This window comes from Brachycentrus maculatus, unplaced genomic scaffold (assembly GCF_059751285.1).
Source record: "Brachycentrus maculatus isolate JH-2025_06_01 unplaced genomic scaffold, ASM5975128v1 h1tg000147l, whole genome shotgun sequence".
NCBI lineage: Eukaryota > Metazoa > Arthropoda > Insecta > Trichoptera > Brachycentridae > Brachycentrus > Brachycentrus maculatus.
The window spans coordinates 1,952,501-1,979,267 of NW_028280900.1; the positions used below are offsets into that span (position 1 = coordinate 1,952,501).

General features: G+C 34.8%; 1 protein-coding gene across 4 annotated transcripts in view; it reads left to right on the top strand.

Moving 5' to 3' along the window:
- LOC148308841 (uncharacterized) overlaps positions 1-26,767 on the top strand; it is a 153,754-nt gene that overhangs the window by 51,959 nt on the left and 75,028 nt on the right. The window contains exons 1-2 of one of the 4 annotated variants that reach the window (XM_088261137.1): positions 7,315-7,538; positions 22,913-23,433. The exons of 2 other annotated variants lie outside the window; for them this stretch is intronic. In XM_088261137.1, the coding sequence (XP_088117263.1) occupies positions 23,096-23,433 (338 nt within the window). In that variant the 5' untranslated portion in view covers positions 7,315-7,538; positions 22,913-23,095. Of the gene's footprint in view, positions 1-7,314; positions 7,539-22,912; positions 23,434-26,767 lie in introns of those variants that run through there. One more of the 4 variants, XM_088261138.1, reaches the window with a different exon arrangement.

Genomic DNA, 26,767 nt, shown 5'->3' on the forward strand with positions numbered 1-26,767 from the left:
GCTCCTTCAGGAAAGTAGGTCCTGCTAACCATTTGCCGTGCAAAGATAGGTCTAATGTAGAATTGTCTCGCGTCGCTTCGTCCGCTACGTTTAACTTAGTCGGAATCCAGCGCCATGCGTCGGATCCGACTAGTTCGTCTATCTCACCTAGACGATGTGCCACAAAGGGTTTGAAGTTTCTCGAATCAGATTTTAACCAGCACATCACGGTTTTTGAATCTGTCCAGAAATGTTTAGAGTTAAATTTTACTGTGTGCTCGTCTGTTATCGCTTTACACAATCTACTCCCTAATAGGGCGGCTTGCAATTCTAATCGCGGAACAGAAATTGGTTTAATAGGAGCTACTCGAGTCTTACTAGCAATAAAGTTGACGAAAACATTTCCATTTTTATCCCGCGACCGATTGTAAGCGACGCAACACATCGCCTTCTCACTTGCGTCGCAAAAAATATGTAATTGCCTTTCTTCTATTTGGTCTATATATAATTCATAATGACGCGGGATTTTTACTAACTTTACGGCCTCTAAATCTTGTAGCCACTGTGTCCATTCTTTAAAATTACGATCATTTAACTTTGAATCCCAATTTGTTCCCGATCTCCAAACGTTTTGTAAGAGGATTTTAGATTTTATTGTCAACGGGGCTAGAAATCCCGGGGGATCAAACACTGACATTATTACCTGCAACATTTCTCTTTTAGTCGGACGTGTTCCTCCCGTGATCAATTCAACCGGTAATTTTTTAAAACTTATATCGAATGAGAGTGTATCCGAATTCGGATCCCATTGTAAGCCCAAGGTGCGTTGCATTGGCGTACTATTAACGTCGAAGTTTACTATTCCCTGAGTTCTATTTTCTTCTGGAATGAATTCTAATATTTCCGGAACGTTAGATGCCCAGCTAGTTATGTTAAAACCACCCTGTTGATGAATAAAATAAACATCTCTTGTTATTTTCTTCGCCTCCTCAATTGTATCGATGCTATCGAGGTAGTCGTCCATATAGTGTTTGCTACCAACTGCCCGAACAGCATCGGGATATATCGAGGCGTACCGTTCCGCATTTACGTTTCTTACATACTGTGCGGAGCACGGGGATGATTTTGCACCGAAAACCATCGATTTCATAACATACACGGAGGGTATACACGTTCTATCCATCCCTCTCCACAAGAATAATTGACACGGTAAATCGTCCTGTGATATTTTTATTTGAAGGAACATTTCTTGAATATCAGCTGTAAAGGCTATTTTATACTGTCTGAATTTAAATATAATACCCAACAAGGAATTGTAAAGATCTGGACCGGTTAAAAGTCTATCGTTTAAGGATACACCCTTTGTTTTAGCGGCTGCGTCAAATACCAGTCTTAATTTCCCTGGTTTATTTGTATTATAAACTGCAAAGTGTGGTAAATACCATTTGTTAGTACAATCTTTAAAGTAATTTGCATCAATTTTCTCCGCATAACCTAGTTTTAAATAATGATTTATTTTCTCCGTGTATGCCTTGGCGAAGTTCTCATCTTTATCCATCCGTTTTTCCAAATTAAAAAGTCTATCTTTAGCCATTTGCAAATTATCGGGCAGAAAATTATTTTCCTCCTTCCATAATAATCCCGTTTCCCAATGTTTATCCTTCAGTCGCGTAGTTTCGTTTAATATATGAATCGCTCGTTTATCGTCTTTACATATTCTAGGAGATATTTCCGAGTTATCTAACTGAAAACTACTTTTAATTAATTCGTGTAGCTCTGCGTTTTGTCGTTCAGTAACATGACAATTTATCTCCCCTGTAAGTCGTTGCGAATTTGGCACGTGTCCTAACGCCACCCATCCAAGCAGTGTATAAGAAACAGACAACGACTCTCGCGGTCCTTGGATTAATTTCCTAGAGATTATAAGTTCCCAGTTATTTTGCCCTATCAACATGCGCGGTTTAACGGTTTTATTAATGTACGGAGCATTCTTTAAATGTGGATATTTGTCTATGTACGCTTTGGTTACTCCAAGTTGCTCCGGTAGTTCTAGCTTCGATATCGTCCTCGCACTCGCGTTGAAGAATTTTCTCTCTCCCCGTCCTTTTATTTGTACGTTAATTAACATAGAGTTCGAGTCAGTGGAATTCATTTGATTGACTCCGTGTAATGCTAAGTCACTTATGGGACCCTTTAGGCCGATTTCATCAGCTACATCTGCTTCTAACAACGTTACGGTGGAACCATCATCGAGCAGAGCGTCGATATTTACTTTACCCCTTGGCCCACTTAATGTTATCGGTATTATTTTTAGGAGTACTCGGTTATTCTCCCATGTATTAGTGACTTGTTCAGAATCTGTTTGAGAAGTGCTTGCGGGTTTTGATTCCGCCGTAGATGATCGTCCCGCCTTGTTGGCATTCTTTGTTAGTAAAAAATGATATTTATTATTGGGATTTCTTTTGAGGAAGAAGCAATTTTTTAATGAGTGTCCTTTATTTAGACACTTAAAGCAAAGGTCGTTTGCCTTTACTAAGTCCCATCGTTGATCGACGGATAAATTTTTAAATTTAGTACATTCCCAGATTTTATGAATTTCTTTACACGCGTTGTGGCATGTTCTTTCCTTCATTTCCTTCATAGCGTACACGTGTGCCCTCTCGGACTCAACTTTATATTTATTTTTATAGTTGTCTTTTTTATTGAATGCGTGTGACCCGTGAGGGTTATTATTAAACTTATTGCTTGGACGAGTAAATACGTTCATTCCGGAATTTTTTGAATTAATTACTATTTGCTCCAACCACGTCGAAAGATAACAAATAATAGGTTGGTTGCAGTTGCGCCTGTCTTTATCTGTTATCCACAGCGCCTTTAGGCTATTAGGTAATTTATTTATTAGCGTAGATAATAACTCCGGGTTGTATAGGTGTCCTATATTGTTTAACGATTTTAGTAAGGCCACTAAATTTTTTACCTTACAGGAAAATTTAATAATGGAATCAGATCCGGCATTTTCCTCTAATTTGTGTAAATTCCGTATTTCAAATATTGTTTTTTCTATGATATACTCAGTATTCCCGAAAATGTTATCTAAAGTTGTTATTATTTCGTGAATATTACTCGGCGACATCAGCAGTGATGAAACAGCTTCGCGAGCTTCCCCCTTCAAAGATTTTTGCAGACGGTATAAGTTTTCTTCGTTAGATATTTTATATATTGATGTTGTATTATTAAATATCCCCTTAAACGCTATCCATTCCATTGGATTTCCGGTAAATATCGGTAAATCGGACGATAACCTTGGCCCCTGCGAATAATATGACAATGTCTTACCTATACATTCAGCGAGTTCATTGATGCGAGTCTCTTGATTATTGGGTGATGACTGCATATTGTTATGTGTCGGCTGATGTGAGCAACACTGCTCCGGAAGTTGGTAAGACGTCATCGAAGTCTGCCCAGCTGGTGGCTGCAGAAGTTGCGGCCCCAGCTGCGGCGGCATCACGGATCGCGGCCCCCAGGGCAGCATTACAGGTTGTTGTCCCGACGTCGGCAGCCCAGATAGCGGCCTCTGGGGCGGCATTGCAGTTTGCGGCTCCAACGGCGGCGGCATCACGGATTGCGGCCCCCAGGACGGCATTATAGGTTGTTGTCCCGACGTTGGCAGCCCAGTTAGCGGCCCACGGGACGGCATTACAGGTTGCTGTCCCGACGTCGGCAGCCCAGTTAGCGGCCCACGGGGCGGCATTGCAGTTTGCAGCTCCAACGGTGGCGGCATCACGGATTGCGGCCCACAGGGCGGCATTACAGGTTGCTGTCCCGACGTCGGCAGCCCAGTTAGCGGCCCACGGGGCGGCATTGCAGTTTGCGGCTCCAACGGTGGCGGCATCACGGATTGCGGCCCACAGGGCGGCATTGCAGGTTGCGGCTCCAACGACGGCGGCATCACGGATTGCGGCTCCCAGGGCAGCATTGCAGATTGCGGCTCCAACGACGGCGGTATCACGGATTGCGGCTCCCAGGGCGGCATAACATATTGCTCTCCCAACGTCGGCAGCCCAGAATGCGGCCCACAGGGCGGCATTGCAGTTTGCGGCCCGAACGGCGGCGGAATCACGGATTGTGACCCCCAGGGCGGCATTATATTTGGCTGTTCCAACGCTGGCAGCACGGCTTGCGGCTCCAAGGGCGGCAAATGGTGTTCAGCTGGTGGCGTAGAATCTATTATTTCTTCATATGCACTACACTGATCCGCCCATTCCGATACTCTATCCATGGCGGATTTTTCTGATGCTCTTGATGATACTTCCACCATCCTTTGTACATGGACTTCTTCAGCATCCAATGCCTTTTCTTCTGCCGCCACTCGTGCATTTTCAGCATCCGCCCTTTCTTTTGCGAGTCTTGCTCTCTGCCTGGTCATCCTCACTTGATATGCAGATTGCTCCAGTAGCGCCTTCCTGGATCTCGTACTCCCACTTGTGCTGGTGGTCACTGAAGGAGCTCGATTGGCTTCCATAGTGTTCCAGATCCGGCTCGAAGGACCAATTTGTTACTACTAACGGTACTGGAACACTTCTTATTAGGAAGACGAAAACGCGCAAATGAAGACAATCTTTTATTTATTAAAATCACAAAGTTATAATTGTGAAAATAACAAATTTTCACCAATATATCTTAAATTACCAAACACAAGGGCGAGAAGAACAGAGCGACACCAATATAAAAACAGAGCGGGCGCGGCGTATACGCGTTTTGAATATTGTCTAATCTGAACACACAAATATTTGTCCGCCACCCCTTAAATACTATTTTAAAGGCGTTGCATGGGGTGGGGACAGTATTTGTAGCATTTAAAACTTACTGAACTGCGTCTCTTTGTTCTTCTCGACTACCTTTACAACTTACATAATCTTAATTTCTAAACATAAGAACATTTCTAAACATTTCTAAACATATTATAATAACATTAAAAAATACACTATTTTTTATGACACATAAAATTACATAATTTTTAATTTACTTAATGGTAAGACAATGTCCATTCGTTGCTCAGGCCAAGTTGTGTTATCGATATTGTATAATAGTTGGGTGGAATAAAAAATTATAAATCTTTGAATAGACCCATTCGGAAGATACAATATATATATATATATATATATATATATATATATATATATATATATATATATATATATATATATATATATATATATATATATATATATATATATATATATATATATATATATATATATATATATATATATATATATATATATATATATATATATATATATATATATATATATATATATATATATATATATATATATATATATATATATATATATATATATATATATATATATATATATATATATATATATATATATATATATATATATATATATATATATATATATATATATATATATATATATATATATATATATATATATATATATATATATATATATATATATATATATATATATATATATATATATATATATATATATATATATATATATATATATATATATATATATATATATATATATATATATATATATATATATATATATATATATATATATATATATATATATATATATATATATATATATATATATATATATATATATATATATATATATATATATATATATATATATATATATATATATATATATATATATATATATATATATATATATATATATATATATATATATATATATATATATATATATATATATATATATATATATATATATATATATATATATATATATATATATATATATATATATATATATATATATATATATATATATATATATATATATATATATATATATATATATATATATATATATATATATATATATATATATATATATATATATATTATTAGGCTCCTGGCGAGTGTAACAGAAAAAATTAACGTTTAGTTCAGTATTAACACAGAATTCAATCACCGGCCAACCACCGGAGAGGTCACACTTTTTTCACGTCCGTTTTTTTTAAATAATGTTTATTGGTTCTTTTTTTGTTCTTTACAATTGTATTCAGAAAAAATATTTTAATGTACCTTTTTTAAGTCCTTTCCTTTAAATAAATCTTTTTAAAGCACATAATTATTTTGAAGAACAACTTATTTTTCAATGCTAAAACAGTGTTATAAGAGAAAAATCAATCACATAAAATGTTACCTGGATTTAGAGAAAATTAAGTTGCGATTTAAAGAATATTGGTCCTGAAATACGTAACATATCGCTCACTCCTTTCAAGAACGTCATAAATCAAAAAACTTGATTTTTAAGGAGAACGTTTTTAAAGTTTAAAAATATAACACAATGTATTGATAATAAATATCAATCCACTTATTGAACTTTTTACTGTGCAACAGATCTTTTAAGGTAAAACCTGAAGGTTTATTCTCCATTTGAAAAATATTAAATATACATATTTTTTTAAATTAACAAAACCTTTTCTTCAAAATGCAAAAACAACACTTTCTGCCCTGTAACGGGTAAATATTACGTTAAAAATATGCCTCTTTTGCTGGGATACAGTTCATTTTCTGGACATTCCGAAAACATGCAAAACTGAAAATATTCGATTTTTGATGTATGACGTTCTTGAAAGGAGTGAGCGATACGTTCATTTTAAATATGTACTAGCTTTAACGTCTTCGGCATCATTATATTTTTGTTTTCAATTATATTTTTTAGACGAAAAAGTAACGTCCTACGTATTTAATATGTACGTCCTTAAATTTTCAATGGCTGTGTTGAATATTAACATTTTTAATTAGATTAACTAGTACATTATTTATTTGTCTTACTGTCAAATTAGAGCTCATGTCTATACAATTTCTGGACAATCATTATTATTTTTCCTCTCAAGTCTTGCTGCGCAAGCGCGGGAAACTATGACTTGCCGGTATTCACGCTACAAATAATCGAAAGGCAATGCGTGTGCTTATGTTAAAAGGAACAATACGTTTTATCGTTATATTTTCTACGTTCATAAAATTAGTAATTTTTTTTAGCTTCGTGCGCTTGTTCCGTCTAGACGAGTGCCGTGCTGAACTACACAGGGACATATTTTTACTAATCTTACCGAGAATTCTAGACGTTGAGTAAAAAGGTTTCAAGATCACTAACATGTGAATATTATTTTCACGTATAGTTAAGTACTTTTTTATTAACTTGTTGGGAAAATGTCCCCGTGTATTCCAGTTACCAGCAGCTGATCGGAGTCGCCGGTATGTTTGATGTTTTCGGTTTAAATTTTCAGTTTCGGTTGTCCGTCGCGCGGCGTAGTCGCTTCTCTAGCTGTCTTCGGTATTTGTCATTTCAAATAACCGGTTTTTCGTCTTGTGAGTTTTTATATTTTTCTGTCAAAACAGTAATGATAACTACTAGTCGGAAAGAACCGCTTTTTCTGTGATGTGCTAGTGAGTGCGTTGACTCTGACAATTAAAATTGGTTAATTCATAACTTCAAATGGAATGAATATTGAATTATTGAGATTTTTCTTCAACGGTTATTATCAATTTTTTTAATGCTTATTTTCTATTAAAAACTGATATTTTTCTCTTCTTCTTTATATCTAATTGTGCGTAGGGTATTGCATCTTATCGTCACAGTGTTATATTGTTCGATAATTACGTGAAGATCGTGAATCAGCCCTGTGATTAGGGCAAAAGTCCAGGGTGATATGATAATCCTTAATAAATATAAAACTGAAAAATCACAATTTATTTTGATTCCCCTGAGATTTGAACCCATTCCCCCTTATAGTGTAGTGGAGTAATAAATACCTAGTATAACATACCGCAGTTCTTAAATACTGAGGGGCAACTGACATTTTAAAATATATTTACCATAAGTTTTGATAGATTTTGAAAATGCAAGTGCTTGTAAAAAGAAAATATAGACTCATTTACTTTAAACAGACAACTAATATCAATTTTAAATATGTATATTAGCATGTGTTTTTAGCATGTATTTTTCCTTAATTTCTGATTAGGTATATTCTACGAAAGTTGTAAACAATAAGTTTTATAAAAAAGTAATTATTTTTTTTTAAATCTCTTTTACGTCATCCGTTTTCAATATTGTGCGGTACCTTCATTTTTGTAATTTTTATTATAGGTATCACGCGTATTCGACATTTTCACACGAAGCAATATTTTTTGTATATAATATAATATTGATCAGGAATCGATATATTACATATGTTATTTGCGCTAAAAACGAAGCCAACTCTCTGATGTTTCCAGAACGAACGAAAACATAAGAATATGCATTATTTTGTTGTTTCTGATTTCTATTTGTCTTTGAATTTAAGGTTAACAATACTGGGTCTCGTTTAAATCGATTTATAATGCAAAAGATACATAGCGAAGGTCATTTACCAGATAAATGATAATTTTTACTAGTTAAACCCTTATCCTACAGCAGTGTTCCGCAAACTTTTTCTAATCAAGGTACACCTACCAAATAAACAAATTTTAGAGGTACATATTTAACATATTATGTTTAATCAGAAAAGTGAGCCTACTTAACTGAGCGCAGGCAATCAAAATTTGGAGCGATTGTGATATTTTCACAAATCTGGACTTAGTGCCGTGGCACACCAACTAATTACCACGGTACAGCAGTGTGCCGCGGCACACACGCAGCGGAACAATGTCCTACAGAACCCAGGGATTTGGAATCCACTCAAAATATTTATAAAATGGACTTTTTACTACCAAAAATAGAAAGGATAATTTCTAAAAATTATGAGGTGAATGTGGTTGGTAATAGAAGCAGAGGAACTCGAGGAAAACTTGTCATGTCAGTGGTCAGGTCAGGTAGTTGGAATATTCGGCTAGTGTGTATGTTATTTATTCCATATTACCCCGGACTGGTACCTGCAGCGGAGGGCTGATCACCTTTCCTTCATGTGTTAACGATCAAGATAACACCTGTGCACCATTGGGTGCGGATATGGGTTTGAAGAAAAGAAGAAGAATGTATGAGGAGATGCGTGAAAGGCGAATTGCAAAGATAGAATATTGTGGCGTTCTAGATAGTTTGATGGTTTACGATATGGAATGCTTCCCTAAATTGTTAACATACCTTTTATAACTAGATATCTTTTTTTTAATTACCTAACGTTTAAGTGACTCTGAAATCTAGCTACGGCTTATGCAACACCGCTTATAATGACCCTACTCAGGCTTCAACTTTTTAAGTTTCATAGCCTTTGCCTACTCGTGAGTGGATTTACTCTTTATGTTTAAAATTACTATAATTTCATGTAATTCATGAGTGAAAATTCTAGGCAAAAACACTCGCTAGATATCTTTCTCCGACCTTGATACGGGTATATAGGTAACGGCGATTTTAATTTAATTCTTATTTTCTAAAGGTATCCGTTAGCGGATCTAAAAATTCTGGCCACAGCGGAAGTTCCTCGTTTGTTCGCAGTTTGTACAAGCCTAGCACTGATTCGTTGCCATGTCAGTCACGTGATCATACAGAAACAGTTATTTTCAATACGTATTCTTTGGGATATATTATTCATCCTATTGTTTGATTTGTATTGTAACAAATGAACCAATTCACTAGCATTGTATTCTTACAACTGTAGAGGAAATAATTTATCCTATGGAAATTGTATTCGACATCTCGACATAGATTTTTTTAAGGAATACCCCGCAAAGCCTCTATTAGGAATTGTCTGTAGGTAGGATAGTAAAGATAGGGAAGGTAAATGTGAAAAAAAAATATCGCGAACACCAAGACCAATTACAAATAAATTTTTCTTGAATTTATTTTACACTTGGCGGGAATCGAACCCGCGACGCCAGTTTCGCAACCGAGCGTCTACCCAACTACGCCACGGCGAATGAAGAATAATATGGGCATTTACAAGGTTTATGAATGTCATAGGATGGTTTAATTGATCACTTTACACACTTGTAACATTCATCAATTCGACATGATTCATAACCACACTACTACTCAAATTCTTGAAACTTCTAGATATATTGATCAAACTCGAAACACAGTATGCGAGAGTTCATTAGAGACATCTACGGTGGGATGAGGAAAGCTTTCATTAAGCAAAGACTCTTTCATTTGTATGTGAGGTCCGAATCCTGGATTATATTCACATACATACTTGAGAAACGAAAAAATAATAATGTAAAAAATAACTCCTAATTGGAGATAATCCAGATTTGTGAACTAGTATTTGGAAGCACTTAAAATGTTGTAAAAAATATTGAAATTGTATTGAATAATTGTATTAAATAAATTGTTTAATTCGCACAGGGTTAAAAATGTACGATGAGAGATTAGATGCCAGAAAATATGAATAATTAATGGAAGTTTAATTATTTAAATAAAAAAGTTATAGTTATCGTAATAGTGTAGTATAAAAATATAAATGCTTGTAATTGGTAATAGATTGTAGTCATAATATGTATAAGATTATAGATATTATGACTACAATCTATTACCAATTACAAGCATTAACATTTTTATACTACACTATTACGATAACTATAACATTTTTTTTAAATAATTAAACTTTTATTAATTATTGGCACAATCAGGTATGTCAAATACTTGAAAGCGGCCGGGTCAGGAGTCGTAATAATCGTCGGGTATGTATGAGGAGATGCATGAATGTAGAAGAGGCAAAGAATGTTTGCAAAGACAGAGTGGTGTGGCGTTCGATTCTCTCTGCCTACCCCTGCGGGGAAGCGGCGTGATGGTTAGTTAGTTAGTTTTTTATAGGTTATAATATTAGTTAATTTACATAAATGTTTTATTAACTGACGTAAGTAGACAGTAAACAAAAAATATTTTCATATTATTTTTTTTGACATCTCATCAAAGATGAAGAAGAATATGGAAGTCTGGGCATTTACGGGGCTGACGACCGTCATAGGCTGGTTTGAGTGATCACTGACGGTCGTCAGCCCCATAAATGCCCAGACTTCCATATTCTTCTTCGTCTTTGATGAGATGTCAAAAAAATATGAAAATAACTCCTATAATTGAAGATAATCCAGATTTTGTGAACAAGTATTTAGACACACTCAAAATGTTGCAAAAAATATTGTTTATCTTACAAAAAATTAAAATAAATAAGCGTTTTAAAACATTGCTTCTATCACGATTTTAATCATTAAAGCATTTCTTATAGTAAGGGTGCTGTGTTTATTATCTAAGAGGTCGCAAGTTCGATTCCAGCTGAAAAAAAATTACTACAATAATAATGTTTTTCATACTCGTACATATTACGACGATTTGGCACACTCAAAATTTTGTGTTTAATTTGTATTTTAAAAAAGTATACCGTCTTCAGCTTTTGTTCAAAAATATAAGAATGACAAAAAGCATATTTCTTTTACTTAAGTAGGGCGACAGTCTTAAATTCCGTAGTTGCTTTTGGATTTAGAGCCTTAAAATCCAGTAGCTATTTTTAGAATAGATTCTTAAATTCCGCAGCTTCTCTTATAGATCAGAAGAGCCTTAAATTCTGCAGTTGATCATAGATCAGTGCCTTAAATTCCGTAGTTGCTTTAACCAGAGCCTTAAATTCCACAAATTACGCAGTTTCAATTTTGCGTTATCTTTTTTTCGTTAGCATTTTTAATTACCCGTGCAACTGGCTATTAAGTATTTCGTATAACAATTTGCGTCATTTATTTGTAGATTTCATTCTCAAGTTCCTAAATTCATTGCGTAATGTTTCACAGTTACGTGCTTTACTTTTAAGAAAGTGACTGCGATTAATGATTTGTTAAGAAGGCGTTTTGACTATTATATATAGGCCGCTTATACGTTAATGATACTCGAGTGATTGAATTAATCTTGTATTGTACTTCAAAAATCATAAATACCATATGTTAAGTGTAGTCTAATCAATTGACTACAAATGTGTACTCAGTGCGTTGAATTATAAAAGTCTAATGTGTTGTCTAGAATCTTCTTTCGATCTGAATAATTCTTAGAAAAATGCAAATAAATTAACAGTTCGAATTAAAGTTCGCTAGACATTGTACCGCCTAAAAAACATTACATTTTTTGTGCGTTTTATACGATCTTAAAATTAAACACATATGTATTTCCCTTCGTTAAACATAAAGATATTTTCAATAATAATTTGTATCAATACCTACCTACCTATGCAATATTTCAAGGATAATCTCTTGTTTTATTTTCTTTTCGATATAAGTACATTATTTATTGATTTGGCATTAACTTTGTGGAATGACATTTGGAGTTTTTGTAATCATCAGTTGATGAAAACTAGTGTAGTTTTCGAAACTAGTCGTGTAAAATGAAATAAAACTTAACAAGTAGTCTAATACAAGTGTTTAGTTTTTAATAATCTTTAAAAGGTTAACATGATCATAAATAGGAAAATTGTCGAAAATAAGAGGCCTTTTTTACAAACAGCTCAACACAAAGAAATTATTCGGTACTTACGAAATAAATTGCAATAGACCGATTTACAATGGAAATGGGTATGAACGAGATATATGGCAATTTAAAACAACGTTTAGTTTCAAAATTAATTGCATTCTAACACAAGAGAAGAGTAATTATTAATATTTTTAATGGTCATTAGATATTCAACTTCATAATGACCGTTTACAGTCCGCCCACATCGAATTTTTTTTGTACCAAGTTGAATGTCCCAACTTCGTTTAACTTATTTCGAAATAAAAATACATCTAGATAATGTTTTACACTATGCGTTAAATGTCGACATTTTCTATACACACACACATTAAATTAACTTTTACTTGGGAATGTCTTATCTGCGTTCATAGTGTAGTGGTAAGCCTATTTGGCTACCATCCTAGAGGTCCCGGGTTCAATTTACTGGAGGGGTCAAAATAAATGTAATATTTATTTAAGAATAAATACCCTGGACTGGTACATGAGGCGCAGGACCGATAAGCTTGCTTTCATATACTAAATTATCAAATCACCAATTAATGATAGTGGAGGACCCTCGTATTCTTGGCGATCATAATTTTGCTCCGTCTATATAAATATATAAATTACCTGTCGATTTATTGTGATATTAAATATCACACGGTGTGTAAGAAAATAAATTCAATGTTGTTTTTCTAATATTTTAAGAATAACAAAAATATGATAAGTATGTATCTTTGTTAATTTAAATAAGCTGATGTCGAAAAAATAAGAACAGAATCATTGTTTAGTCTGACGTCTGAAACTTTTATGTATTTTTTCAGTACCTGAGAAAAACAATAAATCCTTTATTGAACTGAAAACAAATGTGATCTTTGATGTCGAAATTGTGAAATTCATGAATATTTTTATAAATTATGCAGGTTTTTTTCTCAATACGTATAAGGAATAATGACTAAAAAATTAAAAACAAATAATAATGCGTAGTTGCCTTACGAATTTGAGGTACAAAGGATTTATTAAAAGTGGTTAGGGATTAATTTTATACGATTGGTTTTTCTTATACCACAATTGAAATGAAGAATGTTTAATTCTTTAACAATGTCCCTAATAACTGATTTCACTAAGAACAGTTCCAAATGCTGTGATTTTTTTTATATATTCAGTTATTTTAAAATTAATGAAAAACATGGCAATATACGTACTTATACCCTATATAATTAAATTTCAGTAGAAAATAGCCACATATCGACATTCACTAACTATTTTCCGTACCCAATGGTGCATAGGGCACTGTATTATATCGACGCAGTGTTTTCTCGATGGATAATTGAACGAAGGTAAGATGACCAGTCCTGTACCTCTTGTATCACTCCAGGGTGGTATGAAATAAACATAAGAGTGACGTATGAAATAACATCAATTATATTTATTTTGACCCCCTTGGGAATCTAAATCGGGACCTCCAGCATGGTAGCCAAACGCGCTTACCATTACACTACGAAGGCAGACAATCGACATCAAATAATTCACCCTGAACCACTTAATATGTATGACAATGATTCATTTAATACATAGATCATATCACCTTGCAGTTTGCAGGTGTGTCATTGAATATGCGTTCAGCGCATTTCCAGGCTCCAAGTTTGTTACTGCTCCTAATAAGATATTGCAGTACATTTCCACAGAAGAGTTTCCACCGTCTAGACTAGCCCTGTCTCCTTCTGCGCCTCCTGTACCAGCCCACCACCCCCGCCCGCTGCAGACCGACGCAACCTAACCTAACCTAACCTTACCTAACCCTAACTAAACCATAAAAGTCGCATTATGCCAAATGGCATATCGGAGTAATCTGACACCAAATCCCCTATTAAGAGCCTTTCATTTGCGCCTGAAAAGGGCTTTTCATCCTTTATTTTCTGTGACATAACCTACCCTCGATTGAACTTAAACTCTGCCGAGTTGAACCATTACCCACCAAGCCACCTTGTGTGTCTTGTCGGTGGAGTTCTTTTTTAATACATTTTTCATTGTTTTTAACGATTTTAACCTAATATACACACAAAAAAGAGAAAAGCGCATCTCCTCATACATACCCGCCGATTTTTTCAAATCCTGACCCGGCTGCTTTCAAGTATTTGACATTCCTGTAATATGTACCTACCTACCTATTTACATATAACAAATATTTGTATCTACAACGAAAATCATACAAAAATTCTAAAATTTGAATTAAAAATAAGTATTATACAAATACCTGTATAAACGAACTACTCGTGTAGACACTCCTCGTGGGTATATGCTTCGCTAACAGAATATTATAGGATGAAAGCGTATTGTATTCGGTAAACATAGTCCTAAATGGATTCCTAAAAATAGGATACATTCGTTTGAATTCAAAGCGTTAAGTGTGAAAATTCACATTTTCACGATCGACATATTCTCAGAGTGAAGTAAATGCCGCTTACTGTAATATGCATAAATAAGAGTACCAGCAATACCACACAGAAATATCAGTAGAAAAAATTGTAAAAAAAACATGAGTAGTGTGGTTGTCAATCATGGGTAGAATGGTGAATGTTACACGTGTGTAAAGTGATCACTTAACCAGCCTACGACAGGTTTAAGCCCTGTAAATACCCACACTTCCATTTCCTTCGTCATCTTTATTGGGATGTTGAAAAAAAAGTAAAAAAATTAAATTGATCAAAACGTATCATTTATTTCCTCGCCTTCGTATAGTTTACGATCAAGGCAAAGTATTACCTGATGCAGTGCCTTTTGAACCATCGATAAAAACGAAGAAGAAGAAATAACTTAAATATGGGCTTTTATTACTGGCCCAATTTAATCTTGACCTATTTCGGTTATGAAATGCTTTTAGTATCATATGTAGTTAAATACGAGTGTGATATTTTGTACTGTGATCGGATTTCACTGGCACACTTTCCTACCCTACCGACACTTTGTCACAACAAGTATTTCTTCCCCCCACCCCGACAGCTAAATAATAAAACCATCCCCCAGAGGATACTTTCAACAGATGAAACCTTTTTGTGCTGGAGGGTATTATACGTACTTTATGGTGATTTTCAATAAAATATAAGAGTCGGTTGAAACGAAAATTGGGTCACTTCATCGTCGATGAAAAATGCTTTTAAATTTTTTTTTCTGATCATATTAAAAACGTATCATGTTATTAAAAACGTAAAAATAGATTTTTAAATCTTTTTAAGACGAAATTATAAATAACCCATATATCGCTGATTTGTGTGCAAAAATTCATTATTCAATTAAAATTTTCAAACGCAAAGAAAATCTTCAAGTTACATAAAAACGTCAAAATGTTTTATGTGAGGCATTATCAGTATCGGTGACCTTTATAGTAATGTCATTACGTGAGACCTACGCATATATTAGATTTTAAGTACATAGTTTAGATTTTGTCGAATGGCACCCGTTGACCTCTAAATGTATAAATATATCTATAAATAATGTAGATTCATTAAAAAACCGATTCAGATTATGCAAGTGTTGGTGTAGATTAGAGAAGACCTTTTTTAAAGAAGTCGTTATCTATTTTTTTTTTAATTAGTTCGCCCATCACTGATTTAGAGATGCCACATATTGTATTTCGAAAATATTAGTTGCAAGGGATTTATCTTCCTTAAAAACAAAATCTGCGCCGGCTGGCTATTTTTATTTTGATCGCTAAAAGTAGGGTAGGTATGAAATGATCCGATTTCATTTCCCACTCAATTCGCATGCATATTTTCTCACTATGCTCTTCCCGTAATTAATCGCTTCCGTCCATAATCCGCCTATAAATCAGTAGGTACGTTCCACGTCTAAAGTGTAACAATGCTGCCCTCCCTGATTCGTTTGTAGCACATCTCCCAACAATGGATTCAGTCACACGTTCGTCAAATAATCTTATTTGGGTCAACGGAAATCGAGCAGCGAAACTTGTAAATTGATCAGAGCAGTCCGAACCTCTACCGACCCGCTCTCAAGGTCCCGGCTATTGTGTAAGAGCGACGATTGCCTACCGGTTACCTATGTGCAGATAGACCAACCTTCCACCGCCTCATTTTACCGTTTTGGTGCGCGGGCCCAGAACAATGCTGTCGGCAGAATCTCATACTTTCTTGTTAGATACGAGAGCTTCGCGTGTCGAAGAACAGTTGTACCTAAAAATGGGAATATTTATTTCTGCACTTTGAATGCCAACTCCGCTATTTGCATATATTTTACGGTCATTATACCGCGGGGATCACTATAAAAGATCCGTATTTTAACATCGATTATTCTTACTAACATTCATCTCTGATTCTCGAATTTTAAAGAGGCGACAACGTCCTCCGCTGTCCCGAGAATCGCATAAAATAGATTCCACAGTATCTGCGTCAATATGAAGAAATTTACATGAGATATAGCGAAATTATAATACCAAAGTTATCTGAAATTATGCATCTTCATGGAGCGGCTCGAATCCATTTGATTATTAAAATTTCATAAGAATAATGAATAATGTTTACTCTGTGTATCAACCACGCTGGCTTTATTTAAGCGCGCTCGTGTTGCGTTTAGCGCGAAGTCCTCGGAAGAGAAGCGAGACGTGATAATCTCCTCGCTAACCAATTTATTAATATAGTTATGACCCGACAAGCAGCTTCCTTCGTACAGTAGCCCAAAAAATCGTATGAAGCGTTTCAATAAATCAATTTTAAAGTTAGATCAAGAGCGTCCGATAAAAATGAACTTCGTCCCCAGATGTTGTTATGAATTTTGTAATTTTTAGATTGAGTGGGACTTTCGCTTATCCACTTTTTGATTAATATTATCACGTGAGAGTTGGTTATCGAATCCATGTCGGTTTGTGCGTATTTATAAGTCCCTCGGGATTTCAGAATATTATTAAACTTACCGGTGACATTTCCCATGGGTGCTATTATCGTTCGGAAATCTACATAGATAATTCAAAATCCACGCATTTTCATGCCAGTAGGTACTCAATGGCGCTATTTTTACCAGTTGCCAGCAAACTCGAATCACACGTCTGGAGCGCGCTTTTATTTATCGATATTATTCATGTAATTCAGGGTAAAGAATACGTTTCCACGTAAATGCCGATGAGTCGGGCACAATATGCCACTTGGCAACATCTCATTTACAAAATTTACAAGTCCCAGGAAACATCGTCTCGTCACTCGAGTCACTCCAGAATATCACTCTGTCCCCGATCGCGTTCGTACGTGTCATTCCGAGAAAGAATTAACCTAATTTGGAATTCCTAGTTATTCTTGTGAATGTTTAACACGTGTCGTAACTCGGACTGACAATCTGCATTGGAAATTCATCGGATTCAAATGACTCCTGGCAGTAAATCTACCTAAATATTGACTCCTATATTTATTTATGCGACCCACTTCTTACAGTCTGGAGCGGGAGTTGCAGCAGCCGACGGCTCACACGTGTCGCCATTTCTTGACGCCATTCAATTACGATCGCTTTATGTCGCGAGTCGCGAGCGTTCTAGATCAATGGGAGTTCGTTTCGTGCCCTTCGCGAGACTAAAACTCCGTTATTTAGTACGACAATGGAACCGGTCATAACTTTTCTCTTAAAGCTGGTACGCGTTTATACCAAACTATTAAGTCATAAATAACAATCTCCGAGCTAATATTTTTCGTCCGTGATTTCGCCATACACGCTGGAAAGTATCACCAATAAAACACCATAAATTATTGTATTTTGATTTATGGATGCCCTGGATTTCAAAAACACATTTTTCTCGGTCTTCTCGGCTGCGAAGTAAAATAATATAGTTTAAGCGATCGTCTTTCTTCCGCTGTGTATATCGGTGTTTCTATTCTCTGATTTATAGTAATTGGCATAAAGCAGATTAACTGAGAACTGAAAGGTCCGTCTTTCATCGGTTTGGCTACACGCGATTGTTTACGGCTGATTGGAGTAATATTTACAGTCAGGCTGGATGCCAAATAACAACTTCAGTATCGCGTCGATATGCCGACTCCTTCCGTAACAAATATCCCGGTATTTCTCGGGAAATTTCGATTAGTGCCACGTGCTCTTCCGTGTCCTAGTGAGAAGATTTGCGCAATGGTTTTGAATGGAAATGGGTCAACGTGAAATATATGTTATACATCAAACGCCAAACAGTGGACAACTTCTGTCATAAAGTTGAATCGGTAAAGAGTTGTCTAATCCCACTTTCGGGAACTTCCCCAAAGATTTTAAGCCTCTTGTGAATATTAATTTTCAACAATTTTCGGCCTAATAAATGAAAACAATTTAATTTTGTTAAAACAATTTTTAATTGTAGGTATTAAGCAATTAAGACATTCTTACACCAACTTAATAATATTTTAATGGCCATCATAAATATAAGGATATTATAAATTGTAAGATAGAACTTTATTCACGGGCACTTGAGTAAAGATATTTTTTTTTCTTGAATGTTTTTTGCAGATACTTTGTGGCACATTTTATAAACTTTATAAAATAAAACAACTGTTTTGTTTTTTTGTTTTTGTTTTTGGAAGTTTTTGGTAAGGAAATGTTATTAATTATGAGTATTTTAATGTTTTAGAATTTAATAAACCCTGATGATGACAAGGTTCTCCTCGAAACCGGTAGGTTAAAGTGTACTAATAAAAAAAGTGGTTAAAACAAAGTTGTTTAATAGATTTATATTATCCACTGACACTTCGTGATGGAATTGCATTTTTAATTTATTATTAGATTAAAACCAATATTTTTAGCTTTTCCACTTTTTTATTTGACCAGCGACCGGGTTTCGTCGTTACCGACATCATCAGACTGGTCTGATGATGTCGGTAACGACGAAACCCGGTCGCTGGTCAAATAAAAAAGTGGAAAAGCTAAAAATATTGGTTTTAATCTAATAATAAATTAAAGTTGTTTAATTTTATAAAAATTAATTCTCATTTCATTGTGTAAATTGTCTCGGCAGTATTTCTGCAATGTCTGCGTTTTGTTGATTTGTTGTCTTCGGGTGGTCGGTCAGAGGCAGTAACGGCATCGACCTCTCCGGTTACGTGATTCGCGAATCCCAAAAGTGGTTCTTCAATCTCCAGTCGCCGAGTATCGGGCACATGGCAGTACTCGCTTCTCGCGTACATTCTGCTCAGCTGCTCCGAAACCGGTTCCTCTTGTACCCATTCCCCGCTCCACTGAGAGAGTCGCGATCCACGATGTGTCCGCGGGCTGTGCACTTATTACGGTTTATTGCCAGTTTTTTCTTCTCCCATTGCAGTTCTGGGTGTTTATACAATGGCTGGGTGCAATAACTTGTGCGGTAATTCAACTATGGGATGTTTCACCCGAGTTTTTTTGCTATGAGAAATTTCAAGGGTTTGTGGTGCGAATCTGTAACCGGTTCGTTAATGTTACAAGTAAAGTAAATTAAGATTAATTGACAATTACTGTATTTAAAAAAAAAACAGATTTTTTCACGGTAATATTTATACGATCAAGATAACACTGCGTTTATATGACGCAGTGCCCTATGCACCATTGGGTGCGGATAAGGGTTTTATTATTATTATTAATATTTATTCAATTAACCGGACTGGTATCTGAAGCGGAGGACTGATCACCCTTCCTTCGTGCGTTAACGATCAAGATAACACTGCGTTTATATGATGCAGTGCCCTATGCACCATCGGGTGCGGATAGGGGTTTGAAGGTTGAACAATCGTTTGTACGTGCCCAAATCTTTGTCGACAAATGATGTATTTCACCCCATTCAACTGCTATTCCTTTCAACAGTAAAAAATCACTTTATTTTGAGTGTGTTCAAATATTTATTCACAAATCAGGGTTGTTTCCCACTTATTATTGATATCTTTTATCGATATCAATTTCCCATCTGAATCTGCCATAAATGACATAATTTTTTTCCTAAAATCTATTAAATTATCGTTTATTTTAATGATGTGTATTGAAATTAAGACGACTCTAGTTAATGCATGCGAAAAAGAGGAAAATACTCCCAGATGCGGCTTAATTATCTCGCTAATTGGTTTGCGTGCTTAATCTTATTAAACGAACCAGACACGTGGCTGAGAACACAATCAAACTAATGACGAGAAACGAGATGAAAAGGCCTCTTACTAATTCGCATCGTAAGAAATCGAACAATGAGGGAAACTGGCTTGTTTTTGCAGATCGACACCGAACAACCTCGATCAAAGGTTATGATGAATATTAAAATTATTTAGTGCAAAAAACCACATTCAATGCTAGAATGGTTGCTTTATGTCTACAAGGGCAAAGTATACTCTATTTTACTATATGGACAATAGTCTGTCTGTAATGTATGGACGTTTTTTACAATAAATATAATGTTTTGACGCTCGCATTTAACAAAAAATATTGTAATCTTAAAATAATTCTCGGTGAGTATCGAATACCGCCTTTTCCATGCCTGCATTTGATCTTCTTGTTTTTATAGATCCTAAGGCTCTGTTTGTGCCTCCGCTTGTAGCTCTTGGGATGTTGACTCCCAGCTATCTTTCCACCTTTTTGGAGGTCTGCCTGGAGGTCTGCGTCCTTCAGGGATTCCTTGAAGGGCGATACGTGGAAGTCTGTCATCTGACACACTGTTTACATGATCATTCCAGTATCGCCTTCGTTGTCGTCCCCACCTCACGATATCCTCCGTCTTATTTGATATATTTTCTATACACTTGTGAAACATGGCGCCCTGCAAGGGCCCAGAACAACCGTATTTTTGGCTTTAAAAATAGGCGTTCAAGACGAATTTACCACATACCTCTTTTTCTCAAAATAACTTTGATTTTTATGCAATAAAATGCATCCCGCTTTCATAATCATAAGTTGATAATGATAAAAGGTAGATCTGAAATAGATCGCATCATTTAGCCATGTCGTATTTAATTGTATAGTAAATTTTCTTGCATCATAATTTTTAAATAAATAAAATGTGGAAAACTCAGTGAAGGCACATTGTTGTTATTTGTCATTTGTAATTATATATGCATATGATGAAATAAATAAAGTCATGTCATACAATACCACACCCCTTTTATCGCTCTATACGCCTAGCGATCTTGTTACGAACATTCAAGTATTTTTTATATAATGCCCACGTGAACGGGTATGCCCAAAGGAATTATTTAGGTCATCATCACATCCACGCGTTGTCACTGCTACAAAAGTGATAAACAAATCCAGGAATATACTGGAATACGGCAGATTTTCTTTTTGTTATAGATATATATATATATATATATATATATATATATATATATATATATATATATATATATATATATATATATATATATATATATATATATATATATATATATGTGTGTGTATATATATAAATGCAATTAAGTTGTATCTGGTGATTCAAATATGGTCACTTCCAGTCAGAATCAACTTCACCCTATTTCTATATCGATATTTTCTTTAAAATAATTTTGCAACTATAATTTTAAAAGACGATAAACTTTTTTTACTCCCTAACGTCCAAGTGACTCTGAAATCTAGCTACGGCTTATGCAACTCCGCTTATCATGGATCCCTACTTAAGCTTTATAACTAAGTTTTATACCTACTTGTAAGTGGATTTACTCTTTATGTTTAAAGTTACTATAATTTCATGAGTGAAAAATCAAGCCAAAAACACTCGCTCGCGATAACCCTAAATTCGATTGAAAAACATTTACCGTATACTTACGAGTAACTTGAAAATCGCATCAAAAAATACACGCAACGAAATAATCTCGGCTGTATTTTATATGTATTTATCTATCCAGTCCATTGTGCTGTTTCTCTCGCAGGCTTGCGTAATAGACAAGTAAAAGTATGCCTCGAGTAAAGTCACGAAATACGCATATCCACACATTCACGGATTTATTTCATTATAATACATGTTTCACCATTGGCAGATATCCAAGTCGTTGATCGTCACGTCGCGTCACGCGGATGCCTCGGATCGTCACAAAACTAGATCTGTCGTAGCGTAGCACCTGCGTATGCGTTTACATTTTGAACCCTAAATAAACATTTTTAATTTAAGTTTTACTCAATAAATACCACTATTATTATTAAATATTGAAATATTTAATAATAGTAGTGGTATTTATTGGTATTTGGTGTTTACTAAGTTAAATTTTAATTTAAAATGGATAGATTTTACCACAGAGTGACTGCCGAATCAATTAATGAAATTATCTAAATAAACTCTTTGGTTTATTATAATTAATTCGGTGAAAATATTAATATTGACTGTATCTTTTCACAAAACATAACACAGTTAAATGGAATGCCTAAACAAATAACATTAATACGCGGATTTAATCGTAATGCACGCCTCTGTATGTCATCCTTCTAAAGATAGTCGTGGGGCAATTTAGCAAATTTTTTTATATTTTTTCAATTTTACCTAGAGTTTCGCTGGATAAATCTTCTAAAAGTGATGTAACAGTTAAAATTGACACAATTGTTTAATTTAATGATTTAACACAATAAATCTTTAAGTGTATTTGTGTGTCGAGTGTCGAGGTGATATTGAACAATGTTGATTAGATTAACATTTGTCGGCTTTTGCTTCATCTGAAGAGACGTGTCGAATGAAAAGCGAGTACAACGCAGTGATGCTCTGCTTCGTGCAGAGTTTCGACGGGACTATATGTCACCAGACTCCGGCGGGCGACTCCAACAACAATGGGCCGGACAAGGCCAAGCCGCGCAGGTCCCTCCTGGCGCTCGGCCGGGACTCCAGGCGGGCCTTCAAGAAGAAGCCCGTAGAGTGGGAGCAGGGAGTCGAGCTCACCGCCGTGGACGAGCGGGAGGAGATCAAAGCCAGTGCCGACTCCGTTGTCGCGAAAAGGGACAAAGACATGAAGAGGTCTCTGAGTGAGCGACCTGCAGATGGGGGGAAGAGATCTGCCAACTTCAGGAAGACTTGGTGAGTAGGAACTACAAAAAGCAAATACTACGTTTTCAAGAGAGCAAAAAATACATTCAACTACCGCTACATATGTGGCCATGGCATTGATACTCGTCTTAAGGTTTTTGCATTCTGGTACAATGCAACATCGGCGCCTCACACTTATTAATAGATCTTTTTTGTATTTTTGTCCCAAACGCTGGATATATTGTATGTATGTTATACTGGATAACAAATGGTGTATAAATTTAATACATTGAATTAACTTTCATGGCTTAAATATATAGTTTTTTTTTTAATTCTATATATGATTGCAAAAGAATGTGTGTACATATATGCAAATTATAATTCATTGGAAAATTTGGCTTCGCTCTCTTTGTGTCCACATCCGGTAAGATGAACGTCCATGACCCTGTGAGCTTTAAAACTCGTTTTTTCAGTTCTTTTTTTCTATATGTAGGGTAACGTTCAGTTACTGACACCCTGATAGCCACTTTTTCCGGTAATATGAATAATTCTCTCTTCTGGATACCTTTACCATATTATTTCAAATAATTTTGTTCTCAAGCTTTGTTTTTAAAAACAAAGGTTTCTCCAACATTAAAAAAGCTTTTCAATAACGTATTCTAACGTTCTAGTTTTTTATTTAATTTTTTATTTTTAACTTTAATGGTTATTCATAATATTCATTATTAAACAATTTTTTATTATTATTTCATTTTGTTAAACATTCAGTTACTTTTTAGATTGATATTATAGTTATACCTCGTTTATTTACTTGTTCACCCGGTAGCTCTCAAAAACTTGTAAGAATACGAATATGTAACCCTAGGTACTATGCTACTTTCCTTTTCTTACCTACGATTCCTCTTTATTTTTCCATATACCAGTTTGTCCGCCTCCGTAGTGTAATGTAGAGGTCCCGGGTTCGATTCCCGGGGGGGGGGGGGTAAAAAATACATATAAGTGATTTTTTCATTCAATGTTAACCTGGACTGGTAACTGAAGCGGAGAGCTGATCACATTTCCTTCGTGTGTTAACGACCATGGTAACACTGCGTTTAAATGATGCAGTGCCCTGTGCACCATCAGGTGCGGATGAAAGTTTAAAAATAGCAGTCATTCTCTTCACTTCAAGTTCCTTTATCTATTTTTATTGAATCAAGCATATTTTTCTCCTAAATATACAAAAAAATATTAATTAAGGTTAGCGAGATTCCTTGCCCAGTAAATATGCTGTTTTACCTTACTTCAAATTTTATGTTCTGAATTGTAATTAAATACGATCTTCAGTACGAAATTATGTAAACTCTTCTCGGCCTAAGATCCGAAAAAAAGTTTTTTCTCCGAACAACTTTTAGAAAAACATTATTAATATTATTTATCAAGTTACCTTATGCCCGCAAAAAAATAATTCATATTTAATTAATAAACTTTTGAATGAAAGTGAAAGTTGATTCAAATTAAATTATCATCCTCAATCTCATTCGTAACAAATTAAATAATATTTTTGTAAGTGTGTTCTTGTGGTTTATCTATGCGATGTACGAGTATTAACGTGAATATTATTATATTTCATTTTCGGTCGGTAACCGCAATAAATTCATATGCAGCGAATTATTTCCATTTTCATTTAATTGCATGTAAATTATCGAGTAAATTACCTTTCTCCTTATTTCTGAATTCCTGTCTCTGGCGGTTAGCGTTTCAAAATATGTATTTGAATGCACCTTTCAAAATAAATATTTTCAAACAAATTTAAAGCAGCTTTTCTCATATTTTACTCGTGTATGTGAACGTGGAACTTGGCCAGATATGCTCCTTATAGTCTTCGTTTCTGACACTCTTAGCGCGTTTTTTGCTACCGCCCTGCATTCGATTCCATATGTCATTATGGTTCGCACTCAAGTTTTATGTCAGGGTTTTTCCATATATAATTTTTCAGGCATCCTGAAATGACTGCAGACCTGTTTAATTGCCCCATCACATCGTAGATCCGTTTGACCACACAGTCAACATTGTCACTTCTCCAAAACCTTTTAAATTGAACTCTTATTACTTTTGGTAATACGTGCACATATGTACACATGTGTAGGTACTCCATCTTTCGGTTGAAAACTGATTTTATCGCGCTTGAAACACGTGCACGAGGGGGCAATGCACTATCGATCTGTTTTGGCTAAATTATGTATATAATGGGTAATTTCTGATACTTTACCGCTACTTATAGACAGTTCCTGGTGGTCTCTCACGCGACCGTAGACCGTGCATCGTGCATCATGCACTATGACGTGACCAATCATACTCTCAAAATATATGACGTTTTTATTCTAGTAGTATACTAAGCTAAATGCCTTCTAAAGGCATTCTTCAACGAATGTCATTCGTTTTTTAATTCCCCGACTATTAAGAATATTGAACAAAAAAATTGAACAGAAAATCAGTTCAAAAGATGAAACCTTGTTATGACGCTCGTCTTCAATTCAATACCAATCATGATACCTTCATTGTTAAAATTTTAACGTAGTTATCGCGTGTCTGACATTTTTGGCGAGTAAAATTATACATTTTGATCTTATACTTACTTATTGGTCAGGAATCGAAAATTTTAATAAATATTAAGTATTATTACTGTTAACAAAACCAAAACAACAAAAATAACAAGAAAACAGACAAAACGTTTTTTGAACGCACAAAAGCTTAGAGAATTGCAAGAAATATAGGTTCATCCCAAATTTCTACTTATTGTCATTGGATATTTCGTTAAGCCTCTAGGGACGCTTAGTTGCGTTTAAGGCCCAGTATTCGTCATAACTTAATTTTCTTCTTGTATTTAAGTCAGAACTTAATTTTCTCTAAATCCAGGTGACATTTTACGTAATTGATTTTTTTACAACATTTTGAGTGTGTCCAAATACTTGTTCACAAAATCTGGATTATCTCCAATTACAGGAGTTATTTTCATATTATTTTTTGACATCTCATCAAAGATGAAGAAGAATATGGAAGTCTGGGCATTTACGGGGCAGACGACCGTCATCGGCTGGTTTAAGTGATCACTTTACACACGTGTAACATTCACAATTCTACCCATTATTGACAACCACACTACTTAAATTCTTGGAAGTTCTATATATATATGAACCAATTTAGAAACCTTGTTCTTGAATCACTAGAACTTCACTAGAGACATCTATTGGTGAGATGTAAAGAATATATATATATGTTAAGAATATATATATGTTATATATAGAACTTCCAAGAATTTGAGTAGTGTGGTTGTCAATAATGGGTAGAATTGGTGAATGTTACACGTGTGTAAAGTGATCACTTAAACCAGCCGATGACGGTC